At 35.1% G+C, this 25,527-nt stretch overlaps 1 protein-coding gene across 7 annotated transcripts in view; it reads right to left on the reverse strand.

Annotated features, from left to right (window-relative positions):
* Positions 1–457: 457 nt before the first annotated feature.
* The window catches only part of LOC117419757 (receptor-type tyrosine-protein phosphatase zeta-like), a 63,068-nt gene continuing 37,998 nt past the window's right edge, over positions 458–25,527 (reverse strand). Inside the window, exons 9-31 of one of the 7 annotated variants that reach the window (XM_058986062.1) lie at positions 25,070–25,254; positions 23,476–23,602; positions 21,379–21,434; positions 20,083–20,941; positions 17,659–18,246; positions 15,695–15,839; positions 10,346–10,437; positions 9,093–9,178; positions 8,279–8,299; positions 8,011–8,107; positions 7,371–7,453; positions 7,032–7,166; positions 6,363–6,497; positions 6,023–6,186; positions 5,792–5,927; positions 4,521–4,667; positions 4,187–4,280; positions 3,822–3,895; positions 3,600–3,728; positions 2,821–2,967; positions 2,150–2,292; positions 1,728–1,863; positions 458–1,474 (exon numbers count right to left, since the gene is read on the reverse strand). In XM_058986062.1, coding sequence (XP_058842045.1) covers positions 1,331–1,474; positions 1,728–1,863; positions 2,150–2,292; positions 2,821–2,967; positions 3,600–3,728; positions 3,822–3,895; positions 4,187–4,280; positions 4,521–4,667; positions 5,792–5,927; positions 6,023–6,186; positions 6,363–6,497; positions 7,032–7,166; positions 7,371–7,453; positions 8,011–8,107; positions 8,279–8,299; positions 9,093–9,178; positions 10,346–10,437; positions 15,695–15,839; positions 17,659–18,246; positions 20,083–20,941; positions 21,379–21,434; positions 23,476–23,602; positions 25,070–25,254 — 3,923 coding nt within the window. In that variant the 3' untranslated portion in view covers positions 458–1,330. Of the gene's footprint in view, positions 1,475–1,727; positions 1,864–2,149; positions 2,293–2,820; positions 2,968–3,599; positions 3,729–3,821; positions 3,896–4,186; positions 4,281–4,520; positions 4,668–5,791; positions 5,928–6,022; positions 6,187–6,362; positions 6,498–7,031; positions 7,167–7,370; positions 7,454–8,010; positions 8,108–8,278; positions 8,300–9,092; positions 9,179–10,345; positions 10,438–15,694; positions 15,840–17,658; positions 20,942–21,378; positions 21,435–23,475; positions 23,603–25,069; positions 25,255–25,527 lie in introns of all 7 variants that reach the window. The other 6 variants (XM_034032814.3, XM_058986060.1, XM_058986063.1 and 3 more) reach the window with 6 other exon arrangements.

Raw genomic sequence — 25,527 nt, forward strand, 5'->3', positions numbered from 1 at the left:
AGAACAGTAATGTTCTGCCAGGACTGGTGTGTGGCAATATTTGTGCAAACCCTGTGTTTTATGTGTTTGAGTTACATAGAATATAGTTTACTTTTGGTTTATGCATATTCTATACAATACATCTTCTAGGATATTAGATTTACTTACATTTCTGACAGTACTTTGTGACTAACCACATTTCCTCCATTGCTGCCTTTTAGTCTCATTTTGTTGTTTGCTGTTGTCTTTATTAAATACAATCTTGTAGAAATATGGGTAGTAGCAATATATCTCATTTGAGCAAAACTCCAACAGCTGTCAGAATACAAAAATGTGTTTTCCAGCTTTATATGTTTTAATTCTTCATTGTTGAATGTAGTATGGTATTTAAGTATGCTGTCAAGTATAAGATTTAAAATATATTTTTAAACTACAACGTGTGTTCAATATTGTCATTAAAACACCACACTCTTTTGAATTGTATTATCAATGAATTTAAATTCCCGTATTTATTGTGTGATTACCATAATGCAAAACAGTGACTTAAAGGGGAAAAAAAAAAATCACCAGAAAAAAAGTTGTACATAAAACTTGCATGTAGCATAAAACACTATATCTAGAACATTTCTAATGCACAACTAAAATTGTTAATAGTTCATGCTGCAAATGTATGTTTATACTGTATAACAAAAAACAGAACACTGTAATATCAGATATATTAAACATTAACAATCTGTAAAGTAAATTATTAGAACAATGTAGTCATACATGTCAAAACTACTAGAAAACTGACTCTGTAGTAAAATATAAAAATCTAGAAGTATAAATAGAATTTGGCCCATAGACTTGGTCACTATAATACTATTTACATTACATATCAGAATGTTATTGAGCATATCTAGTTCAAACATTAAACACTATTAAGAATTGTTTTATTTACATGATCTATATGGACAACACAATTCTGTCAAATTCCATGGTTGCTACAAATAATATACTAGTTACATACAGTATGTCATTTAAGGACATTTTTTTTTCTTTCATGCCTTAATATTTAGCTCACTGCCAATAAATAAATCTGAAAAGTTAGAAAAAGTTTGGAGAAGGGCATGTAAACTAATACTGAGCCTGACTGAAATCACACGATTCATCTTTTAAACACAAGTCTAGCATGTGAATTAGTCCAAACTATATAATATCAAATAAAAGTACAACATGAATTATATAAAGGCGCACATTACATCCAGCAACGGTGTCATATCATTTAAAGATGGAATTTAGAGGGATTCACAAAAAGGCATAGCAATAGCTTTCAAAAGTTGTAAATTCATTCAGTTTTCAGTATAAAGAGTTACACCAAGGATTCCAAACTTTCAGCTGCATTATTTCCATCGCCCAGAATGGTGCCGTTGTTATCAGCCGACAATATAGCTTTCTCATCTTCCCTTGTGTTCACAAGACTAAGGATAGCTTTGTAGAGAAATTGGTACTGGTCCTGCAAAAGAAAAGCATTTCTTTGTAGTTAAATATATTAACATCTTAATTAAGGTCATATTACACTTTAAAAAACAATTTTAGTGAGGTTTAACATATGAAGCTACAGTATAATATCAATTTACAACCAGTAATTCAAATGTATAAATAAACAATTATTTTCAATTGAATTCACATGTACATTTACTGTACATTTATCATTATATTATACACTAATTGTGTGATTAAGTGTAATTGTGTTTCAAGTTACTTACAATATCTGTGAAGACACCAGGCCTCATTAGGTTGATCATCTTTGCCACTTGATAGACATCCATAGAGTTTTCATTCTCCAGCTGATGCACAAGTGTGGTCAAAGCACAGAATGTTCCTGCCGTTATTCCCCCATACCTATTAATGAAAGGTATTGTACAAAAACAAGCACGTTTTTGAGGCAGCTCATTTAAAACTACAACATCTAAAAAAAAAAAAAAAGACCAAAAAAAAGACCAAACTAAGAAATGTATTTATTGATTTTTTTTCAAGATTTAAGCCACTATTCTTACTTTACTGTATCATTGTGGTGTTGAATGTGTTTTGGAAGGTTATAAAGTTTTAACTGTCTGCTGTGTGGAACTTGCAGTGGGTATCATGTGGATCTGAATTAGAAGTGAATAATAATTGAGGAAAAGCTTACCCATCGTGCACAATCATTGGTCCGTCTCGTGTTGCCGCTTCCTCTTTGATTAGGTTAATCAGCTCAAAGGTTTTGCTCATTGGGCTGTCAGGATTTGGCCATTTTGGAGACTGGTACTGTCTTACTTCAAGGACGTAGTCATCCTGTAAAGGAATATCTGAAGTGACTTCTTTGTCAAGGATTTCAAGATAAAACATATTTGTAATCAAGCCTGTGGGGCCTGTGTTTCCTTATCACATCTCTACCTCTGCAAACCCAGATGGCGACAGCGTTTTTAACATAAACAGATGTGTCTTGTAATGATTCATGTTAAATGTTTAATGCTTCATATTTTCACACTTTCTGTTTCAATTTAGATTTAGATTTTATTTTAAATTGAACAGTTGAGCACCAATTAAAAATGGAATATATTATAGAGATATAAAACACTATAACTTTGTCAATGCATATATTTTAGTGATGACTTCCATAGGCTTGTTTTGAGATAATCACCCAGATAAAAAAAAAACTTAGAAACTTGTCCAATTAGATTTATAAAACTTGATGATCAAGGAAGTACCAAGATTCAAAAATGCTATAGGAACCATAAAGCTGATTAAGAATTGCCGTTACTGTATAATTCTCTTGAGAATGTATCACAAATGTAAGTCAATACATTTCCTTTGTCTTACCTGTGTAGCTTCCAGGACAAAATCCTGGACAACAAGCTTCTCCTCGTTTGAGAGGCAAACATGATCTTCACCAATCAGAGTAACTGTGAATGTTTCACAGCTCATTGGTTCTTCTTTGCTTGGCCAGTAGACACACTCGTCTTCTGCCTAGAAACACCAGCAATGACATGTTGCTATCAATATTAGTTTAAAACCTATTTTACTTTGCTTTCAGGCTCTCAAAAGGGGTTGTATTCAAAATGGGTGCCGTTGAACCTCAGTTAAAGAAACTCTGAAACCCTGATCCAGAAAGTGTGTACAGCTATGGCCAAAAGTTTTGTATCACCCTATATAATTAACATAATTTGCTTCATAAAGTCAAATAAAACCTGCAAAATAATGTTACGTTAACATACTGAATTACATACCACTTTGTAGTTTTCCATGTACTTAATGAAAAACTGACAAAAATTGAAAAATATGACATTTCAAAATCTAATATGAAATACTGTACTACTAGTATGGCTTCCGGAATACTTTTGTGATATACATGTAGTTTCTTTGATTACATGATGTCAAATAAAAGATCATTTTTTTTTTTTAATTATGTCTCAATCCTAAATTCCTAGGTGATGCAAAACATTTGGCCATAGTTGTACATGTCATGAATGATTTGGTAAAAAAAAAAAAAAAAAGGGTGTCTTAAAAGTATATAATAAAAAAGAAACACAAAGATATGTTGTTTATTTTCTCCTTTGGATTACAATGTGTGTATCAGCGTTATAAGAAAAGAATCTCACCAGACTCTGGTTATCCGGAAGCATGACAATTATCTGTGCATTGTGGTCCCATATCATTCTCCAGAAATCCTTTATGGTATTTGGAAGTGGCTGCTGAGTTATAATGAACTCACTGCTCTGATGATAGCCCTGAACACAATAAGGAAGAGATGATGGGGTATTTAAAAATCTGATTTTGAATGCACTTTATTTTAAATATATTCTCATTAGCAGAATACTTACCATGATATAGGAGGCATTGATGTAATCTGTACCTTCACCTGATACCGAGGGTAGGCTAACTCTGGATCGCTCCACTTAAAAATAAATAAATAAATACTAAATAAATGGTATTAATTTTCCATACAAATATAGCAACATTATATGATCGTTTAAATTCACAAATCAGATCATTTAAAACTTACATAAATGCGTATGTTATGTAAAACACAAAACTTACAGTATCAAGCATTTAAAATAATGATGTAAGTGATATTAACTGTTACACACACAGACTGGAGTGTGTTTGACAGTTATGAAGTGACTTTTTTACGGACAGTCGTGAACAATAAATGCAATTATCCAAGACAGCATCGTTCACAACTTACTGGGGATAAGAGATGCACTCCTGTTCTTGTCCCTGTTGCATTGCTTCATTGCAGTCGAATAGTCACACTGTTTTGCATTGGGCTGGCTTAGAAACTGCAACATGACAAAGATTAATTAAAATACTTTCTTTCTTATTTTCAGTCATTTAACATCTAAATGCTTAAAATCATGGAGAATTTGACCAAATTAGGCATGCGCTTTAAAAATAATTTTATGTCAGTTAATACATTAACAGTACATATATTTAGTATAAATCAACCAACATTAATACTTTTAGAGGCCATTTTATAGGTATGTAACAGATAACAAATTGATAGTACTCTATTATATTACCTTGAACTGCTTCTCCAGATGGGTTTTTCCTGATGGCCCTGGGGTCAAGAGGGTATTAACATAGGCATGAATGTGACTGGCAGCAACCTCGGTTTCCTTACTAAGGATGGCCTCCACTAGAGTGTCATGAATGAAAACATACTGCTCCTGTTTTAAAAGAAAATACGTACTTTGAAAAGGCACAGATGCAGTGTGGAGAAAAAACTGTATGCCACTGTTATGAATTAAATAAATGGCATTTACTTGGTGTCAGCACACTGTAATGAGTTTGTTTATGTATGGTATAGAAATAACATCCCTTTAAAACTGTTTTTTTTGTTTTTTTTTAGTAACCTTACAAAAAGATTTAGGGACTACACACGGACTTGTCTATGATTTTTTAATCCCGGATATGTTTAATGGTTGTTCTATCGTATTATCATAGTGATCTCAATTAGGACCAACAAAATTCTGGTAGTCCTCATATGAAGACTGTGTTATTATTTTTATTTGAACCCCTATACTGTATATTGCAGTGGCGTGCAGTGGGTTTCCCAGTAGGTCATGCAGCGAGACTATATGAATGTAACATTAGATAGAGGTCAGCACTGGTACCAGAATTACCCGACACGACCTGGGTCCAATTTTACTACCCGGGTGTCATATTGAGAAAATATGCCATTGATTATTGATGTATTTTTCTCAGTAATTTATTCGTATACCACAAGCCAGTACTTTGGGTGGCACAGGACCCAGTCAAAAGGCTAGCCTGGTTGGTGCACAGTGCATTATGGGGTGCTGTAATGGTGCAAACAAAATGAAATCAGTATGAGCTAATAACTAGTGTGCAGTTGCAGAATGTCATGCTACTTGAATACAAAATGACTGTATCCACTGAGCTCCACTACGTGTGTGTAACTGCGACGTCACTCAGAGAGCCTGGTACTGTTTTAGAGCTAAGGCAGCATGACTCGAACATAGAAAAAAGAATGGCGTGGACCACGCAATGAACACGCAGAAAAAAAAGATTACATAAAGACAGAAAGTCACATTTTATATTCTAGTATTATCGCAACCATCTTAGTTTTCCGATTGGTCATGCAGTGCACGCCACTGGTATATTGACTCTCATAGCAATTTCTGTTCCCGTGATCATTGCCAGAACTGTAAGCAGAAGACATTTGTAGTGTGGACAGAAGCCTCCAACAATGGTAGCATATTACTGAGTCCCTGCATTACGAAGCAATACAAGATCACATCATTTAATTATAGGATGAGCTGTGTTTTCTTACCTCTGTTTGAACCAAGTAGTTTCTCTGAGTTCGTATATGTTTCAGGAACCCAAGTACGTTTACAGAGCCCTGGTTTTTGATCTGCTGTAACATGCTGTCCAGCACAATGAAAGTACCTGTCCTCCCAACTCCAGCGCTGCAAAATACAGAAACAGCATTTTCAGTGTACAGTATTCCATGCAGCTTAACTACAGCACAATTTAAAACACCCCATATTACATTAGAGCATACCTGCAATGAACTACAACTGGCCCCATATCAGTGGTTCTGGCTGCTGAAGACTTTTGCACAAAGGTCAGAACAGGAAGTGTGTACTCGGGAACTCCCATGTCAGGCCACTGTGTGTAGTGATACTGGATAACTGTACGTTCAATATGCCTCCCTTTCTGGGATCCCTGAGAGGAACATGTTACAATGTTACTCTTGAGTAGAACAAATGGACAATGTTTAGATGTCAACAATTACCAACAATAACAGCAGTTCAGTTGCTTTCCCATCCATCCCCCAATATTACCCCAGAAATCTACCTAGAAAACATATATATATATATATACAAATATTTTTTATTAACCTTTTTTATTTTGGTGTTCCTCACAGTGAAGTGTCGCTGAGTGTAACAGGCCATGGCTTTAGTACTCTTCACTGACACAAGAAAGCAGCCATATTCTTCATTGTTTTCTAAAGGCCAGTACTGGTCACATTTTCTCTACAGTACAAAAAAAAAACACTGGGTATCCATGAAAGTAAACTGCATGCACAAGACAAATAAAGTATACAAAAATAAGGCAACTGTGGAAAGTCAAAACTGTTAAGAATACAGATTTTTTTTAGCATGCTCACCCTAAACCTGACTTTACTGAGGGGAGCAGGTGGATGTTCTGCATGGATGCCTTGTACAGGCTTAGAACACATTTCACCTGGAAGCATTAGGAGCACCTTAAGTATGAATAAGGACCTTTACTGTTTAAAATCTGTAAAATAAAATTATGTGATAGGGTGATCGGATCAGTGAGTTCAATTGAAATGCCTCTTAACCTGCCCTCATGAAAGGTTTTGACAGACAATTACACTATCAAGTAATAGTATTGCGGACAATGAAACAAATAACTCACTCTTGTTTTCATGCTGTTCCTGGAGGGTTATGTAAAAGGTGGCTGGCAATTTTCAAAAATATATAAAAATACAGCTACTTTGTCATAAAGACCTAAATACAATGAAATAGCAAATGGAAAATACATACCCTTCCTTTCTCAACTAGGTTTGTGATCATAACAATAACTCCAACGTTATGTTCCCAGATCATTCTCCAGAAATCTTCAGCTGTTGATTTCATAGGCCCTTGGGCTGCAATATAGGCTTTTTGTTTGTTGAATCCCTATTAAAGGAATGAGAAGGCTATTCAAATAGAAGGCAATACGTTGTGTGTAAGGTGTCTGTTATTGATATAAGAGATGTCATTACACGTAGTTTGGTTTTGGTTGCTGAAACTATGAAATGATAAGAGACACCCTACCCCACAAGGAAAACAATTGTACTCAGGAAGTACAATCATACAAAATGTGTTTTAAAGTTTACCTACATCAACATAGTTTGCATTAATGTAATCACTGTGCCTTCCATCTTTTTGAAGAAGAGGTGCAAGTTTTACTCTGCTGTGATCATCTGAAATAAAAGGAGAAAGAAATCAAGGTAAAAGCATTTCATGAGTATATAAGAATGATTTTTTTTTTTTTTTAAACAAAAAAGATTATTCTAGTAACTGACATTTCCTTGAGGTCAAACTATTCATGGTGACAATCCTATAATGCAGTACATTCCAATATGCTAAATGCCAATACCTACACACAGATTCATAGTCTGCTTTTCTCGGATACATAAAATACAATGTCAGCTATTGAAAACACCTCTGTAGTGAATATAATGACATTGAAATGGTAGGGAGCTGAAGCTTTGTACAACAATGCTCCTTTTAAATGCTGTCTTAGGTATTTTTTTGTCAAATCTATGCCTAACAATCGAGTGTCCTTAACTGATAACCTTTAACATTAAAGAATGCAGTTCCACATTTAACAAATGTTTTTTTTTTACGTATAAACAAGAGTTGTTGCCCTGTTATCCCATATAGAAAGGATCAGATCTATTGGAGTTTTCTGTAAAATGCTATCAGTATACAAGTAACAAATCAAGCATGAATTAAAAAGAATCTATTGCATACATACATGCTACAATGTTAACGTATCGATTCTTGTTCTTATTATCAGGATGGTTGGAGTTGTCTGATGTGATACCTAAATCGACAGTACAAGTCTGAATTTCCTGTAAAAGAAATACATATGTATCAAAACAATCAGCAAAATCACCCTAGAAGAACAACACTCCTCAATGCAATAAGCATGCAAACATGATCACAGAACCAAATATCCTACATATAAGAAATCCTATAAACTATTACTACAGATCTGGAAATAGTAAGAAAGGGTGTCTTACCTCATACAACTCTTTCAAAATCTAATGTGGGAGTGAATGCAAAAAGCACAGCAATGAAATTCAATGACAGACAGTGAGCAACACAAGTGCATAAACAGTACAGTTTTAATGTAGTTAAAAAAGGTGATCACCTTTAATCATGCAGTAACCAGAGTTTACCATGACACGCAGCAAGGCAACAGAACTGCAGCATTTCAAATGCCATGCAATTCAACTGTACATTGACATCATATCACAACAAAGTATGTACATATAATGAAAAGCTTGAAAAATGTGCAATTGGCCAGTTGACACATCATGCTTCAAAGCCATTTAACATGAAACAATGCTGAGCCAGACAATACAGTACCAAACAGTTTTAAAAGAAGCCGTACATTTCCAATATTGTTTTCTACAAAAGTAGTGGTCAGAAATAAAGGGAGGAAGGGGGAAGTGGTATTTGTCTGGAAAAATACAGCACATACATTGACTTTCTATTCAAATTCAGGACCTTAAAAAAGCAAAGTCCAAAATCAGATAATGACTAATAACTAGCTAACTAAAGGAGCCTGTGCTCAGATTCGATCTACTCAGAAATCAGGTATCTCCTGTAAAGTGGCCGAGTGACAATATAGCCCCCCTGGTCTAGTTCACTCAGTGAATCAGATGGAATTTGGAATTTGGAGTCTAGGAATGCAACACCACCCTGAAATCAATACCAAACCACAGAAGAGGTCACGAGGACCAGTCCATTAACATGCTGCATTGTAATATTTGTGAATAGTTTTATTTTTCATAATTTCTAGAACACAAGAGAAACTTGTGTATAACATACCTCAAATTCTTCAGTAAATCTATTTGTGTCGTGAAGGTCTGCTACGTGTTTTGGAAACTTTTTCACAGGGATTGCCTCAACATCATCTGAAAAAATAAAAGGTGTTGCTGTTTAAGATATTCATTTTTAATCCACATGTGATGGGGTGGAGAATGTCATTTTAGTCATAAAGAACTATAGTATTTGGTGCTTTTTTCCTCAACAGTTTTAAAGCAGGAAGATTAATCATGCTATATTTTAGTAACAATTATATTTTTATTGGGTTTTTGGATGGCATTACATAAAATGAAGGACAGTTTATTTTCAGTCACTAATACTGTACTTGCCACTGTAGTGGTGTACTAATAGTCTCTATATAATGTTCTGACCTCATATTAGCTATGTGAAAAAAGAACTGTTCTCTTGAAGGAACATGACAGTTTATCCTAACAACAACAAAAGCTTATTATACAATTGGTCATAGAATTGAATGAGAATTCTTGTATGTTTATGATCTAGTTATATATAGTGTTAAATCCAGCATTTCAAACTTTCCACAAACTACAACTTTATCTGATATAGTTATTATATAGTTATTATCATTATCGTTCATGATTTTGAACCACACTATCTTTAGGCTGCAGTTAGCAGGAGGAACGCCATATATAAAATGACCCATCTGTTTTAACAACAGATGTGAATAATTGAAACGGAAACGTGGTGACTAATTTAAATTGTGCAGTTAAAATTAAGAATAATTGGTTTAATCCAAATGCTGGAACATGCTTGGTTTATTTCTCAGGAAGTTTTGTTTTCCTTCTTTTTAGCAAACTGAGAAATGGTCATTTTATGTTTATTACTTCTTATGAAGGAGTAGAAAAAACAGCATGTAAATATGTGTACACATAAAACGTACATATGTCACTGTCTTGCACAAAACCGGTAAATGTTTACATTTGTAAGGTTTCCATTGCCATTATCAAAACAGTAAAACAGGGACTGGGGAGGGAGAGACAATAAATGGAAAGACTGTCTTTCATGCCCATGGTTCGATAGATCAGCTAATGTGGTGTCATGGAGATCAGGACATTACTGCAAAAGAGAAAGCAATGCATCAAAACGACAGGCGCCAATAAGGCCTTCATTTTCTTCTGAAATATGGACATAAAATAAACAAGAACTATAGCTGGTATATTTTTCGCCACATGACACTGAAAAAACAGCAATATCAGTTCCAACAATACAGATACTTGATGAATAAACGATTTCATTACCTGAATCGGGAAGGATTGGTGTTGATGGTGTTGTTATCACGCGAGGTGATGTATTGTCATCTAGATAAAAATGAGCCGTCTGAAAGCATTTCCTTCAAAAAGAAAATTACTGGTATTTAAAACATTTAAACTATATACCTGTACAATACTGCAATCTATATAGAATATATAATGAGAATGTTATAATCACACAAAGAAGTCAGTATTAAATATTAAAAATGAAACCATTTCCTAAATTAATTTAATGTAAGGTAGCAAAGCAATCTTTTTTCCCTGTTTGTTGTCTTGTTTTAACTGTAGTTACCTGTATTTGAAGCAAAAGAAAGAACAAATATCAGACATCCTAAATACAGATTCTCGGGTACAATCAATTATTTCCTTTGCCAAGCTGACACAAGCTTGAACAGGTAGCTTGAATCAAATGAGGCACAGTCATTTGACTTAAATACACTGTCAAAAGTACTGTTCAAACTTTGTATAGCCTGGGGATAGTACCACATTTCATGGTCTTGTTTGGACTTTTTTGCAAACAGGATTAAATTATGTTGCTTTGGCTTTTTGGCATCTAGTCTCTGAAGGAATGAGACTCAAGGCCTAAATAATAATCTTGAATGAATCACTTGGCTTTATGTTAATGCAAAAAAAAAAAAAAAGTCTTAATGCTGAATGATACTAATTTAAATATTTTACCATGATGGCTGTTGACTACTGTCCACCGAATCAAACCATCATTTCATTTGTGACCTGATCCAGATTCAAACTCAATTCCATGTGGAGAGACCAATTTATAACCTTGTCTCAGTCCTCCCGTTTGGAGGTAGTTATATTTTAAATATCTAAAACTTTTTAATGGATTGTAGTCTTAATTACACAACCGCCTTAAAATTTCATTTAAAATAAAAAAGCTGTTTAAAAAACGTCCAATCACTCTTTTTCCTAGCATTACATTGCAGGAGCTCTAAGCAGCTGTTTGGAAAAGGTTACCATACAGTAGCTGCAATAGCTTACTGTAATTACTGTGCAGGCACCTCATTACCTGATTTTAATCATTGTTATATCATATATTTAATGCATTGTGTCTTCACAATATACATTTTAACCAACCAGTTAACGTGTGCACTTCCAACAGTAAGTATGATTATAACTGCTGCGTTGTATTATTTTCTGTCCATCCTGTGATTGTTATTCATCTCCAGGTGTTCTAATTGTGATTACAGTATGTTACACTACTTGATGACAGATTTGAATGCTTAAAAAATTCTGTAAAAACAAAATGATTTGTTCCAAAATAAAAGAACCACAAGTCATTATAAAAACAAACAAAAAAAGAAAATCGACAGCGCCTATAAAATCATGAAAAGGTCAAAGTATAATCCAACAAACCAGTTTTTTTCAAGAAAAAAAAAAGCCATGACAGACCTATGCATGTGTTTTCAAAAATATCAAAATCTCAGAAAGGATTACATTCAAAGATTTCTCAAAACATTTAGTTCCAGATTTAATCTTGTCGTCACCATTAAAAGATTGGGTTACAAAATGTACATCTCAAATGTCATTTGAGAAGAACAAGGACTGAACATGCTCAGGATTACTAAAACGACAGCACAAAATCCATCTTACAAGACCAAAACAAGACTCTAAAATGTATGACATAATGATTCACATGAATATTTCAGACCTCTTTCAGCCAAAAAATGAAAAAAATAAATGCTTTTGTATGATAACATACAATCTGTCATCAGAGATTACAGATAATCCTCTCTCCAAAAGCAATGCAGCAACTCATTATGAAGAAAATATGTATGTGAAAGGATCAGTCACCTGGTCTAATGACAAGTAATGTTGGTGGATGAAATATTTAAAACTGTGAACTAGTTTTCTATGTTATTGGATATGGTGGCCATTCCACAATCTAACATTGCAAGCTTCAACCATCTCTTTTGGATTCTGTTCAATATAAGCGATGCACTGTTCCTGAGAATAGTTTTGTTGCATTTTATGTTTAAAACACCCTTTTACATCATATTTTATTTTAATTATATTTTAAGAATGGAGATTCTATCAGTGTATTTCACCATGACACCTGTTGACTCATTTCACGTGACCTGAGCCAGATTCAAACTGAATTCAATGTGAAGAGAGAAAATGCAATAATGTTAACAAATATGTAAAATACTATAACAATGTAAAGATAATAGTACAAATTAAATACAAAATGTAAAATGTTATTAATTACTAGCCAAAATGAATGTAGATAACTTATTTTGCTGATCTAACATCTGCTAAAATGTACAAACAACATGCTGGCTATCTTCTTAACATATGACATTCAATTCAGTGAAGCTTTCCAATCTGAAAATGAGATTTTTTAAACATAATAACAGATTATGCCTCCCAGAGAGAGAACAAATCAAGCTCTAATAAGTAAGCCTTATTCATCTGGTACACAACCTTGTCTGCCTGTTTGCTTCACTCTAAGGGCAGCTTAACCCTTTCAGGGCCAAACGGTTCTTCCCCTAAATCGAGCGCATGAACTGAAGACTTTTTACCAATTCCCTTTTCTACTTTTTTTTTTTTTCTTTTTAAATGCTAGACCAACAAACATTTACACAAACGACATGCAGGAAATGTAATTATTTTTTTGTTATTACAGAGAGGGGGATAAATATTGCATATTCTGTATGCAAAACACCAGGGAAGGGCCTGTTAGTGATTTAAAGGATGGTGCTATACAAATCCGCTTTTGTTTAGACCAGTGGAATAGACACCTCAAATATATGGTTTCAAGATGACGTGTTACATGCTTTGCTGTTTCTTCTTTCAAAATGAGAAAGAAATAAGCATGTCTCCACAATGTAGAGAACATTCAGCATACAGAAATTCAGATTTTTTTGGTGCACAAAATAGGGAATTTAAATGTTCTAAAATATTCTAGATCAGGGGTGTCAAACTGCAGTCCTCAAGGACCGCTGGGTCTTCTGCTTTTCATTTCAACTTAAACTCTCAATTAACATAAAGTATCTAATTATTTGTTCAATTGGATATAATTCATATTTTACAAGGTCTTTTAGAGTTGATGATTTATGCACTTGATTCCAGGTAGCTACCTATGAAACATTTGCAGGCCTGGAGAGAAGTGTTAAATGTGTCCAGTGAATCAAATAATTAGACCAATGAAGTAATTGAGAGCTCGGGTGGAACGAAAGCCAGAAGACACTGCGGCCCTCCAGGAACTGAGTTTAACACCCCTGTTCTAGATAGACTTTGTAAACTACAGATCAAAGCATACAGCTAATTTTAGATTTCATTTTTGTTAAAAACCATATTCAGAAAAAGTGGTAACACTTGGAGGATCTGTTATAAAACAACAATAGCAACTAAAAATGTGTAATAAATGGTTTTAAAAAATGACATTAGACATTAATATTAACACTAACAACAGGCCTTATCATTACTATAACATGACATGCAGTTTTACACTACTAATTCAGTATGGATATCAGTACACTCAACAGCAGCTGTGGGTCAGTTTATACTGTAGTGAAAAAGTAGTACCAATAAGTAAGCTTTGAGAATACATAACTTCCCAGTGCTTAAAGGCAAACTATGAACCACACAAGCTGCAACTAAAAGTCACTATAATTATTAAATTTATAATTATATACAAAACCAATCTAGCATTATTAAGCAAAGTAGCACAATTACTAAACGATCAACCGCCTTGCTGAAAAATTCTGATTCTGAGATGTTAGAATTAAAAGAAGAATGAAAATATTATTTTTTTAATTTTTTGATGTAAAATCTAAAATAATTACCAATGTTTCAAGAAAAGCACATGACAACGATTTGGTACAGCTCATACAGAGAGTGCTAATATATATTTAATTTAACTGTATCGAATGAAGTGAAAATGATAATACATTATTTTTAGATTATCATTTGGCTGTTTAACAAAGGGACATGTTTTCCATTTTCTGCAGCTAATAGAAAATTGCTTATTAAAACCATGGTGAAATGTCAATTAAAATTATTTTGCAAGAAGTTTCATAACCACTTACCATTATTGGGGAGTTAAGAGCTTCCTACTGAAGCGCCTACATAGTTTAACTTTGAAAAATTATTAAAACATCACTAATTTACTCATTACAATTTCATTTTGCACAATATCAGTAATATAATGTCATTGCTAGTAATGTAATACTATGATCTACAGGATTTGCGTGATTTGATAAGCCATTGCAAAATGAAAATGACTGGCACCTAACATTTAAACTTACAATGCATTGCCATGGAATGCTTTGATGGGCAAGGGTGTGCACAAAGGGGGGCAAGCAGAGGCACTGGCCCCTCCAATAATCATCTCCAAAAGACTGATTTCTGCTGATCAATGTAGCGCGTTTGCACTTTCTGTCCGTGACACTCACAAACTGAATGTATTTCCTCATAATGTGCAGTTATGGTCACGCATGTACTCTGTTTGCACACGTTCCCCCATAACGTGCAGTTAAGGACTGGCGTGTGTGTCCCCTTAATGTTTGAGTCCAGCTGCAGTAGTACAATTAGTGGAAAAAATGCACATATTTACAATGATGCTATTTTATGCTAAACTGAAAACCTGAAAACTGTTAATATACTAAAGGGAAAGCACTTGTAAAGCTGAATCAAGAATTTCAAGTTCCTGTAATGCGGTGCGATTTATTTGTACATCACGGTGAGCCTATTTCAGGAATCAGTTAATGCAATGTCTTTGCCAGAACTCATGAAGGTCTATAAAGAACACGACCTGGGACTTCTGTATCCTGATGGATTCGACCTATTGTTGCTTTTGGCCATGCTACCTGAAGAAAGATGTTTCAGTGTTAAAAAGCTTCACAGTGTATAGACTTTCATTGAAATAGCGAATGTGATGCTATTTATTTATATAATCATATCAACACATGCACACACACACTATATATATAATTGAATGTGCCCCCCCAATAGCGGTCAAATTTGTGTTCCTGCGCACGCCCCTGTTGATGGGTATAGAGAATGCCTCATGGCTGTTTTGTTTTTAAAAGCATGTAAACAGGCAGGCAGGCAAGTCCTGTTTTAAATATTTAAACAGCTGAAATATTCAGATGTGCAGATGTTTAGATCAACTTAATAGAACACTTGGATTTTAAGTTTCAAATCTCACTGTGACAAGAATAAACAGATTGGGCCACTTTTAGTTCTATACATTCTCCTGTCCTGGAAATTCAAAATTTAAAAGGCCACAATAAATCAGTAAACAAAAATGTAACCAGTGCCATCATGCAGCTTGAAAAAAAAAAAAAAAAAAAATGTGTGCTGTAAATGAGAACCTACCGCCAATATATGAGAATCCCCACTAGCACCATTAGACAGAGAAAGGTGAGAGTTGACACCACCACCAGAGGGACAATTGCCCTTTTCTCTTTTTCAACACTTTCTGCTAGACCAATGCGGGATTCGTGGCTGCTGTTGCTGGCTTCTGTGGGTGTAGAACATTTACATTTTAGACATTTAAAGGTTAACCTTCATTTTTTCAACACTGCAATTACTTACATATGTTTGCCTTCTCATACACAAAAATCGTACACTACCATTTGCAAACCAGTTAAAATGTTTTGTGAGTAAAGATTAAGAACAGAAAGAGAGCAGACATGCAAACATTCATTAAGAACTTACCTTAAAAAAAAAACTGAAGTAACAATCTATATATATATATAATGGTAAATCCAATGTAAAATGAGAGACACAAAAACTACTGAAGCAATATTTGTTGTAACGGTACTGTCATTAAGATGAATAAACAGAAGGTTAACTGCTTTTTCTACATAAATCTAAAATGGCAATTTACCCAGAACCTGGTTAATTAAATGTATTGTATTAGTAAATGTAAAACATTACATTTTAAAACCAGGTAATTGGCTAATTTTGTAACATTTGTATGGTATAAAAAATGTTTAAACACTAACAATCAATAACAGTAATACATCAAACATGAATTATGTTTAGTTTTTAAATAAATCAATTTTAAAATTCTTACCTAAAAGTGATTTTTTTATTCATTAACAAGTGAAAAAAATCTCTCACAGCTTCAGAGAAACATTTTGTTGAGCATGCATCCAGCAAGCGTAACCACAAAATGGGATCATAAATTATTGTTACAACAAGCCTAACTGTGAAAGACAGCTAAATTAGACACATGCAGGTTTAGTAGGGGTTGGGACTGCACTTTGTTGTTCTATGTTAGGACAATACACTACTGTACACACAAAAAGGTTAATTAAGCCACCCATCACCCCACAGTAAACTCTAGGCAGGCATGTGTCTATCATCTTCTATCACTAATTCATACACAATGATTGAACTCCACTGAAACCTCTGGAATGCCAGGGCATAAATGAGTTGCTTAATGAATCCAGAGTAATGATGAGTGGGTTAGTGTCTTTATAGTACCTGTCAGCTTCAGTCAGTAGTGTGCATTGAGTGTGGAAGTATTTTGCTACCATCTACTGGACATTTATTGCATGCCTAATTCAGCATATACTGGATATACAATTATCATTGTAAAACCTTAGTAAGCACAGGGATACCCTTGTATACATGTTGTCTTCATTTTTTCTCGCTAATAAAACAGAATGAATAAATAAATAAGATATATTACATACCCCAAGACCTGTAGAAATGTAATGATTGGACATAACAGTTTAAATGTGTTTGTTAAAAGCTTTATATAACCGTTATTTAGCAAATACTTGGCACATCACCATATTTTATAATTCTACTGCAACTGGGTTTCCAATGTAAGATTTGTATATATATATATATATATATATATATATATATATATATATATATACACTTATATATAACGGACTACACAGGGTATTGAAATGGACTACAAAAAAAAAACATTGCTATTTGTTTGAATCCATATTTAAGCTTTTGTGCATTTTGACGCTATGAACCACTATGAAGTTATTAGGTGGTAACTGAAAGAGGTCATGGTAATCATTCTTAAGTTTGATGCATGTTACGTGATGTTACGACTACATAACCCCCAAACCTTACCTTACCCATATGTCACAGACAGGGATATACAGTAAATGAATTTTAGATTTCTGTTGACAGTGACACATAGGTTAGTAATTCCAATACCCAGTGTGAAGACATTCACGGTTTAGTGGCATCATGCATTTTTGTTTTCCAGCTGTCAACTATATCATGAAACACAACTGCGGCGATCCCACTAGTTAAAGATGGTGCATAGGGCTGTAGCACTCTTGGTAATAAGTCTGCTTTACCTGCATCAGCTGTACCTTCTGAGTCTCTGTCAGTGTAGTCAGGAATACTGAAATCTGAAGACGTTTCATTATCGTTGAGGCTCTCTGAGGTTCCCTGACCAGAACCACTTTCTTCATCTGTGTTTCCTAAAGTCCACGTTGTAGAGTCTTTTGGGATTGATTTTTCTTTAAAACGATCAGTCTGATTATCATTTTCAAAAGGGAACGGAGAAGAATGTTGTTTCCCATACAGTGTGTCTGAGGCCGGAGTTAATTCCAGGTCATAATTTTCATTCAGTGTTGGGTCTGACGTAGCAAGTGCTTTAGTTGTAGCCATCTTTGCATAGGAACGTGTAATTAACTCAGATGTAACATTTTGAGTGCTTTGGTCCCTTGTGGTAGTGGATTTCTGCCTTTCCTGCTCCTGTTCTAATTCTTCCTGAGATTCTATATCAAGTGTTGGACTAGAAGCACTGCTTAAAAACTGGTCATCCTCAGTAACTGGGGGTCTGGAGTCAATATCAGGACTGACAGTGGGAGACAAAACTGAATGGGGATATGAGGGAGTAGCCAAAGAGATGAGCGTTATTGGGCTGTTGGCTGTGGCAGCTGTAATAGAAATGTACGTATCGCTATCAGAATCAACAGACAAGTGGAGCTCAGAAACAGGAAAAACAGGAGCAGGCACATTGCTGGAAAACATCTCATTTTTACCCAAGCTACTGATTGAATCCACTGTGCCTAAATATTCTGTGGGTAATATTGATACATCATCAATAGATAATACAGGGGTAGAATCTATTGGCAGATCGTGGGGCAAGGAGCCAGGGGTACTATAATGCTGCCACACAGTTTGATAAGAGGTTGGCTGACGGTGTATAATGCTATCAGAAACAGCAAACCAAACAGAACCATCTGCACTGGTCACACCAGTTGCACTTTGAGCTGGATCTTCAATTAAAACATGACAGCTTGACACACATTTACAAGGTGCAGTTGATACATTGTCAATGGTGGGTGGAGAGGTAGCGTGCAGCTTTGATGCCTGATATTTCACATCTGGTACAACTGTAAAATACATCTGACTGAAGACACCTGTAGAGGCATCATGCAGAAATGCCTCACTGTCTTTAAGGCCTCTATCAGACACATGAGAAACTGTATCACTGGATAATGTTGAGGCAGGATCTAGCAGTGCTTTGCTATTAAGAGTGAAAATGGGAGCTTGCAGCAATTCTTCAGTGCTTAATGTAACAGATGTCCCCTGAAGTAATTGTTCGATGCTGGTGCTAAAAACAGTTTGAAGCGAAAGCATAGGTTGAAGTGCTAAAGTGGCTGTACCTGCAGAAGCATCATGAGGTGACCTATGAGATAAGTTACCAGTGCTGTCAGCAAGTGCATCAGTAGCAGTGACATGGCCCACCTGAGAGGCTGTATCACTAGAATAGGGAAGCAGTGTGTCTTGTAATAAAAAAGGTGTACTGCTGTAGTGCGATGGGTTAATTTGAGTCCTGCTGTCAGTGTGAAACACATGAGTAGAGTCAGGGGTGGTCACAGCCTTACTAGCATAGGGGAGTTGAGAAAACATATCACCTGTTAATACAGATTCTGCATAGACCAAAGCATGGTTAGTTTGACCCACTATTTGACTTTGGCTAGAACCCACAGCAGAAGAAACAAGCGACTCCCTGTCAGTGAAGGTAGGAGTAGCCACAGTCAGAGTAACATCACTGGATAAAGGAATAGACTGAAGAGGTGAATCAAAACTTGAAAACATAGCGGTTTCGTGTTCAGAAGCACTGGTGAAAGATTTAGTAACTTGAAGAAATCTCCAGTCAGAGTCAGAAAATAATAGTGAAGTGCCAGGTGAATCAGGTAAAGTTTGAAGGGGTCGAGTGTCACTAGATAAAGTTAAGGTAGGCATAAGTAGTGTATCAACCTTGGTCATAGATGTTGCATGAGACAGTACACTATCACTGGAACCCATTTTACTTTTACTAAAAGTCTCAGTCTTACTGTCAAACACAGAGGTCTCAGTTAAAGCAAGGGTAGCCTGAGCAGATGACATGCTGGAGGAGAAAGCGAGGGTAGGCTGAAGAAACAGATCACCATCAGACAACTTCAGTGTAGCATGCAGGGGCACCCTATCAGCTTCAGGTGTGGCTTGCTGAAACACATCTCTCTGAGAAAAGCCAATACTACTAAGAAGCAAGTCAACAGTGGGAGCAGTGTGGCTTTCAGACAACACATCTCTAGAGGAAGGAAGGGTGGGCTGAAGCAACAAATCAACACTGGGCAAAACAGGAGTAACATGCAGGGAACTTGGATAATCAGAAGCAACAGGGGTAGCTTGATTCAACATCTGGGTATCAAACAATGCTGGGTCAGAGTGGAGGAAAATGTCACTAAGAGGGGAGCCAGAGGTAGTTTGAAGTGGAATCTCACCATTAAACACCGGTTGAGTTGTCTGAGAGAGAACTTCACTGCCAGCAGAAGCAGTTGGCTGTTGGACACCTGGCCCCGAACTTGTAGAATACAGCAATACCTCAGAGGTAGGACTAAGTGAACCTTTAGGAAATGAAGTACCCTGAAAAACCATCTCACCACTGGTGTAAGGAGCAGTTACATGACGTGTATCTTCATCCCTTGTATCACTATAACGAATCTCACCACCAGTGGACACGTCAGAACTAACAGGAGGAGCTGTGGTGTTGACAAAGGTGTCACCTTCAAAATCTGTAGTTTTGGGTGAAATCTCATAGCTGGTAGAATTTGCAACATCTTCAGAATAAATATCAGTAACAACAGTGTTGTTTAAGTTTACTGGGAACATTCCGACAGCATCTTGAGTTGCAGGGGTTTCTATGTCTTCTGATGCTTCCGTGACATAGGGCGTTACATTTGTATCTGGGCTGGTCGTTGTAAACTTGGGCGGACTAATGGTTGTTGCTTGGGGTCCTGTTTCGGCGTCTGTAAAAAATTCATCTTCATATTGGAAGGATGTAGAGGTATCATAACCTTCAAGCATTTTCCCTGGTTCGGTGAAGGTGATATCCTTCTCAGCAGGTGATGTTACAGTTTTGGTCTCAGGGTAAAAGACAGCAAGCCTGTCAGTTGCTGAAGTCTCACTGGCCAAAGAGTACGTTTCTTCGGTTTCAGGTGCATTTCTTGTATTCACTTCCACATAGCTTTCAACAGAATAGTCTTTGGTGACAGCATTGTTGGATCTTGTTTTCTTCTCGCTTTCATATGCTACAGTGGTAGGCCTTACTGTTTCTGTTTTCTCACTGACCACATTTGTCGCCTGTAGAAAGCAAGAGAAAAGTAATCTGTTTTAATTTAGATACAATTTTGTGAAGCTTTTCCATAGATCTCATTAAGTACACAGTGGATGGATGGTTGCCTTGACTTGGATAAAAGTCATCATACAAACCACTGCACAATTTGGCACCATTAGAAATGAGCAAATAGACTGAACTATTACCTCCTAAGAGGTTGGTCCATCCACGGCTGATGGTCAGATTAGTCTCAAATTAACAATGCTTGTGCCAACCTGGATTAATATCATGCAACTAACAAAAATATATAAGTTAAGTACACAATTGAAGACTGCAAATAAACTATACAAGTATTAAATCACAGAAGACCAGAACATGAAAGGCTTCATCTTGTATTTAAACAATTTAATTTGTCTTTGGTAAGCATGTTATTTTGTTATAGAAGCCAGTTTCCAATTTTTACCTCAGATTCATCAGTTGCATCTTCAGTGTCATTAAAATCAATAACGGGGTCAATCTCTGAAAAATTATAAAAATAAATAAACTTTAAAAAAATAGATCTGAGCTTACAGCTCAGAAACAGTAATCCAGGTAGGAGTTTTCTACCTATTTGTATAACATCAAAGAAAGTAAAATAATACAGTATTTTGTCTTTTAAATCTTGATTCTGAGGTTTTCGATGGTGGAAAGAATCCAATTATGGTGTTCTTATACAAGGATATTATAATAGATACCTTCCCCGAAATTATATATAAATAAATATATTGACTGTAAATACATACTAATGTGTTTATTTGGTACTTTTTAGTCCAAAAGTTATTACAAAAATGTATATTATTTTTATAAATGTAGTATAAACAACATGTATATTATTTTTATAAATGTAGTATAAACACAGAACTTATGTTCTTTACGATATTACATATTAATATAATTTTACAGATTTGTAGTACTGCGGTACTATTAATTTTAGACCTATGTTATTTCTTTCTTTATAACACTATTCAGTCAATTAAACACACCATTGCAAAGTGTCAAAACCATATGTAATCTATAGCCAATAATAAAAACAGAAATACTGACTGCATGTCACCATATAACAGATGAATAATGTGAGTATAATATCAATAGGGGATTCCTAGTAAATACTGCAAATATAATGCATGTCACTTAAGTTGGTACAGTTTTTTTTTTTTTTTTTAAATATAATGAATTGATCTTACCTTTTTTGGTGTGACTATACTAGAGAATATGCTGTTAAGATTCCCCAGGTTCTTAGTAGAACTACTGATGGTGAGCCATTGAAGAAAATGATTACATTTTTAACATTCTAACTTTAGAAATAATAACTGGTGAAGAAGAATGTAGCAGTTTACACACAAACACTCACATGGGAACATACTGTATATTACACCCAGGCAGACACAATTACAGTGTATGTGCTATAGATCATCAGAGTGGGGTTGCAAGATATATATATATATATATATATATATATATATATATATATATATATATATATATACTTTGAGAATCTTTGGTATGAGTTGAAGAAGGCTGTGCACAAGTCCTTGGGATTTGAATGAACTGAAACAATTTTGTGTTGAAGAATGGTCAAAAAATCACTAAAGAATCATGCTAAAAGCTCATCTTTTTTTTTTTTTAAAGGAAAACTACTGTTTATCAAAAGGCGCAAAATCAAAAACAAAAAGGTAATGTAGGTACACAAAAATGTGAATAATTGATAAATCAATTATATCAGGACGATTCGGACTACAAGTCCTTCGTCAGGTGGATGGAAAATGTCATTGACTATATATATATAAACGTATATATATACACAGTGTATTGAACTTAACTATATATATATATATATATATATATATATATATATATATATATATATATATATATATATATATATATATATATTAATATTATTGACCAAAATATCAAACCACATGTTACAACATGGTTCCTGCATTGAGATCAACAAAATGTGATCCTAATATAAGCTATAATGTCATTCAAATGTCCTTATTAATGTTTGTTCTAACTCTAGATGAAAGACTGCAAATTCAATGATGAAAAAGTATTACTGTATATGCAGATCAAAAACATGTGCATAGGCTTTGAGCAAGAAAATAGGCAGTAACAGATTTTCGAAATTCGAGGGATTCAAAAAACAGGAAGACTGTGTATACCCCATAATACATTCAATAGACATTTTCAGTGTAATGTCATTTTAAAAATCCTTGAATGTGACCAAAAATAAAAATAAAGAATCAAGGGGAATCCCACCATCCCACCATTCATTAAGAAAAGATTTATTTCTAAAAATCATATGCAGTTTGAAACTGAAATTACACCTCTGATATACTTTTAAGTGTACAAATCCTTGGCTGCATATATTTTTAGAACATAAATGACACCCTGATTAGACAGAAACTGGTTTGCAAAGGAATAATGGGGATGTTGCAATCCTGTAGATTTTGCTTTCTATCTCAAAAAGTAATAAAATAAATCAAATAAAAATGCTGCATGACACTGTCAAGCTTACCAGGATCATCCACAGGCATATCAACTATCATCTGATCACTGTGTCTCCCGTATAGTCCATTTGAACACACAGCAACCACCTGGATTACATAACTTGCATTGTCCATCAAATCATTTATAATAACACCCTAAAAAAAAAAAAAAAAAAAAAAAGTCCATGGGTTTTAGTAATATATAGTAGTTTCAGATTATACAGAAAATAAGAAAACAACATTTAGTGGCTGATGTAAGGATACGTACAAAGTGATTTGCGGCTGCAAAACATACCCATATTGTGGCCCAAATCTGCGTTTTGCAAGTGCAAACCGTGCTTAGCGATTGTAAAGTGGGATTTTAGCGGCCACTAAAAATGTGGCGTACGTAAAGAATGGTTTTCACCTGCCGTTGTGCACCAGCTATTAAATTAGCACTTTGCCATCATTAATCCATTTAAATGATATTGAACTGTATTCAAATGAAGAAAAGAGCATGGAATTGGATAGGGATCTGGAATACTAAGCGGGCGCATTATAATGAGATGTAAGGATTTTGTCTTGCACTTGGGCAATTGCTGATCCTCCAAAAACTTTGCACCTCTTACAAGGAGCTGTATCAAACCACACACCGTCAGAGACCTGTCATTGGCCTCAGGATGGCTGCTGTGGTATACTTACTGATGTGATGACACTTGGCTCTTGTTGAGGACAGTCTGGAGAAGGGCAAGACAAAGAAAACCCCTCATATTCAGACTCGGGGTCACTTTATTTGGGATGCCGAAGGATGCGGTGGTAAGGTGTTATCGTCTCACTCTGCCGGTCATCCTCGACCTAATAGCTGAATTTCGCCTTTTCATCACCTGGTTGACTGTCTTCCTGGTAACACCGACTTTCTCCACTATAGAGGACCACATGGCCTCTTTGGTAGCATAACTGATACTGGCTGAGGCTTTTCCAAATAACTCAATTTCATGCTGAGTAACCTCAGCCGTAAGGACTCTCAGCTCCTCCTCAGAAAACTTTTATTTTATTTTCCTGTGCGCCAAGAGGACTTTGCTGCCCTTCCTCTGACATTTTTTGTTTGGTTTGATTTCTGTGGTCCGCTGCTCTGTGTAATCCTAACTCACCTCACCTCTGTGCTGTAAGTGCGGCCGCTAAATAGCCTGATGCACAGGCGGTGCTCATTGCGACCCTCATTATTGCAATGGTTTCCTTACATCAGCCCCTTAATGGACTATTTACAAAACTGCACCCATAACTATAAAAACACTCAATGTTAGAATGTAGTATTACTAAAAGAAACATACAATTATTTGACAAACATTTCTATTAGAAGACACAGAATGTGTGTCACAGGACTGTATACATTTATTTTACTATAACTACATATTTACAAACCTTAAACCTTTTTTATTATTATTATTAATTCCGGACAATCCTTCTCAGAAAACAAGACGTAATTTACAATCTTTTTAAAATGTCTTTGATTGAACTCTCCCTTTGCAACCGTGCACACTTTAGTTAAACTAAAATCACTTTATCATGTAGTCTCAGAAGCCATATGTTCAAAACCAAACTTTTCTTCTTTTATTCTGCAAAGCAAAAAGAACATCACATTACCATATCCTGGTCTCCATCAGTCAGGTGTTCATGCTTGGTTTGGTGTTCTCCTTCAAGTCTCTGATAAAACACTGCATATCTTTCAATGAATGACTCATACACAGCCCGTGGCCTCTCCCACATCACCAGAATACTTGTGTAATTCTTTGGCTCAGCCTGGACATTTTGTGGTTCTGAGCTGCAAACTTAAGGTAGATGAAGAAAAATATGAATGTTTTTTTTTTTTTTTATTACATTATCCAGCAACTACCTGATTATTTCCCCATGTGATAAAAACACTTCAGGGATACAGAAAACAACATGGGTCTAAATACCACACCATTTACTCTAATTTAACAAAAATCCTGTTGATGTTTCCCTTATTAACTTCACTAAATACAATAAAAATATAGTGGACAGGGGAGATCAAAACAGAGGCTGATCTGAGTTTTCTAGTGGCTGTAGAAGATCATTACAAC

Source organism: Acipenser ruthenus, chromosome 14 (assembly GCF_902713425.1).
Source record: "Acipenser ruthenus chromosome 14, fAciRut3.2 maternal haplotype, whole genome shotgun sequence".
Classification (NCBI taxonomy): domain Eukaryota; kingdom Metazoa; phylum Chordata; class Actinopteri; order Acipenseriformes; family Acipenseridae; genus Acipenser; species Acipenser ruthenus.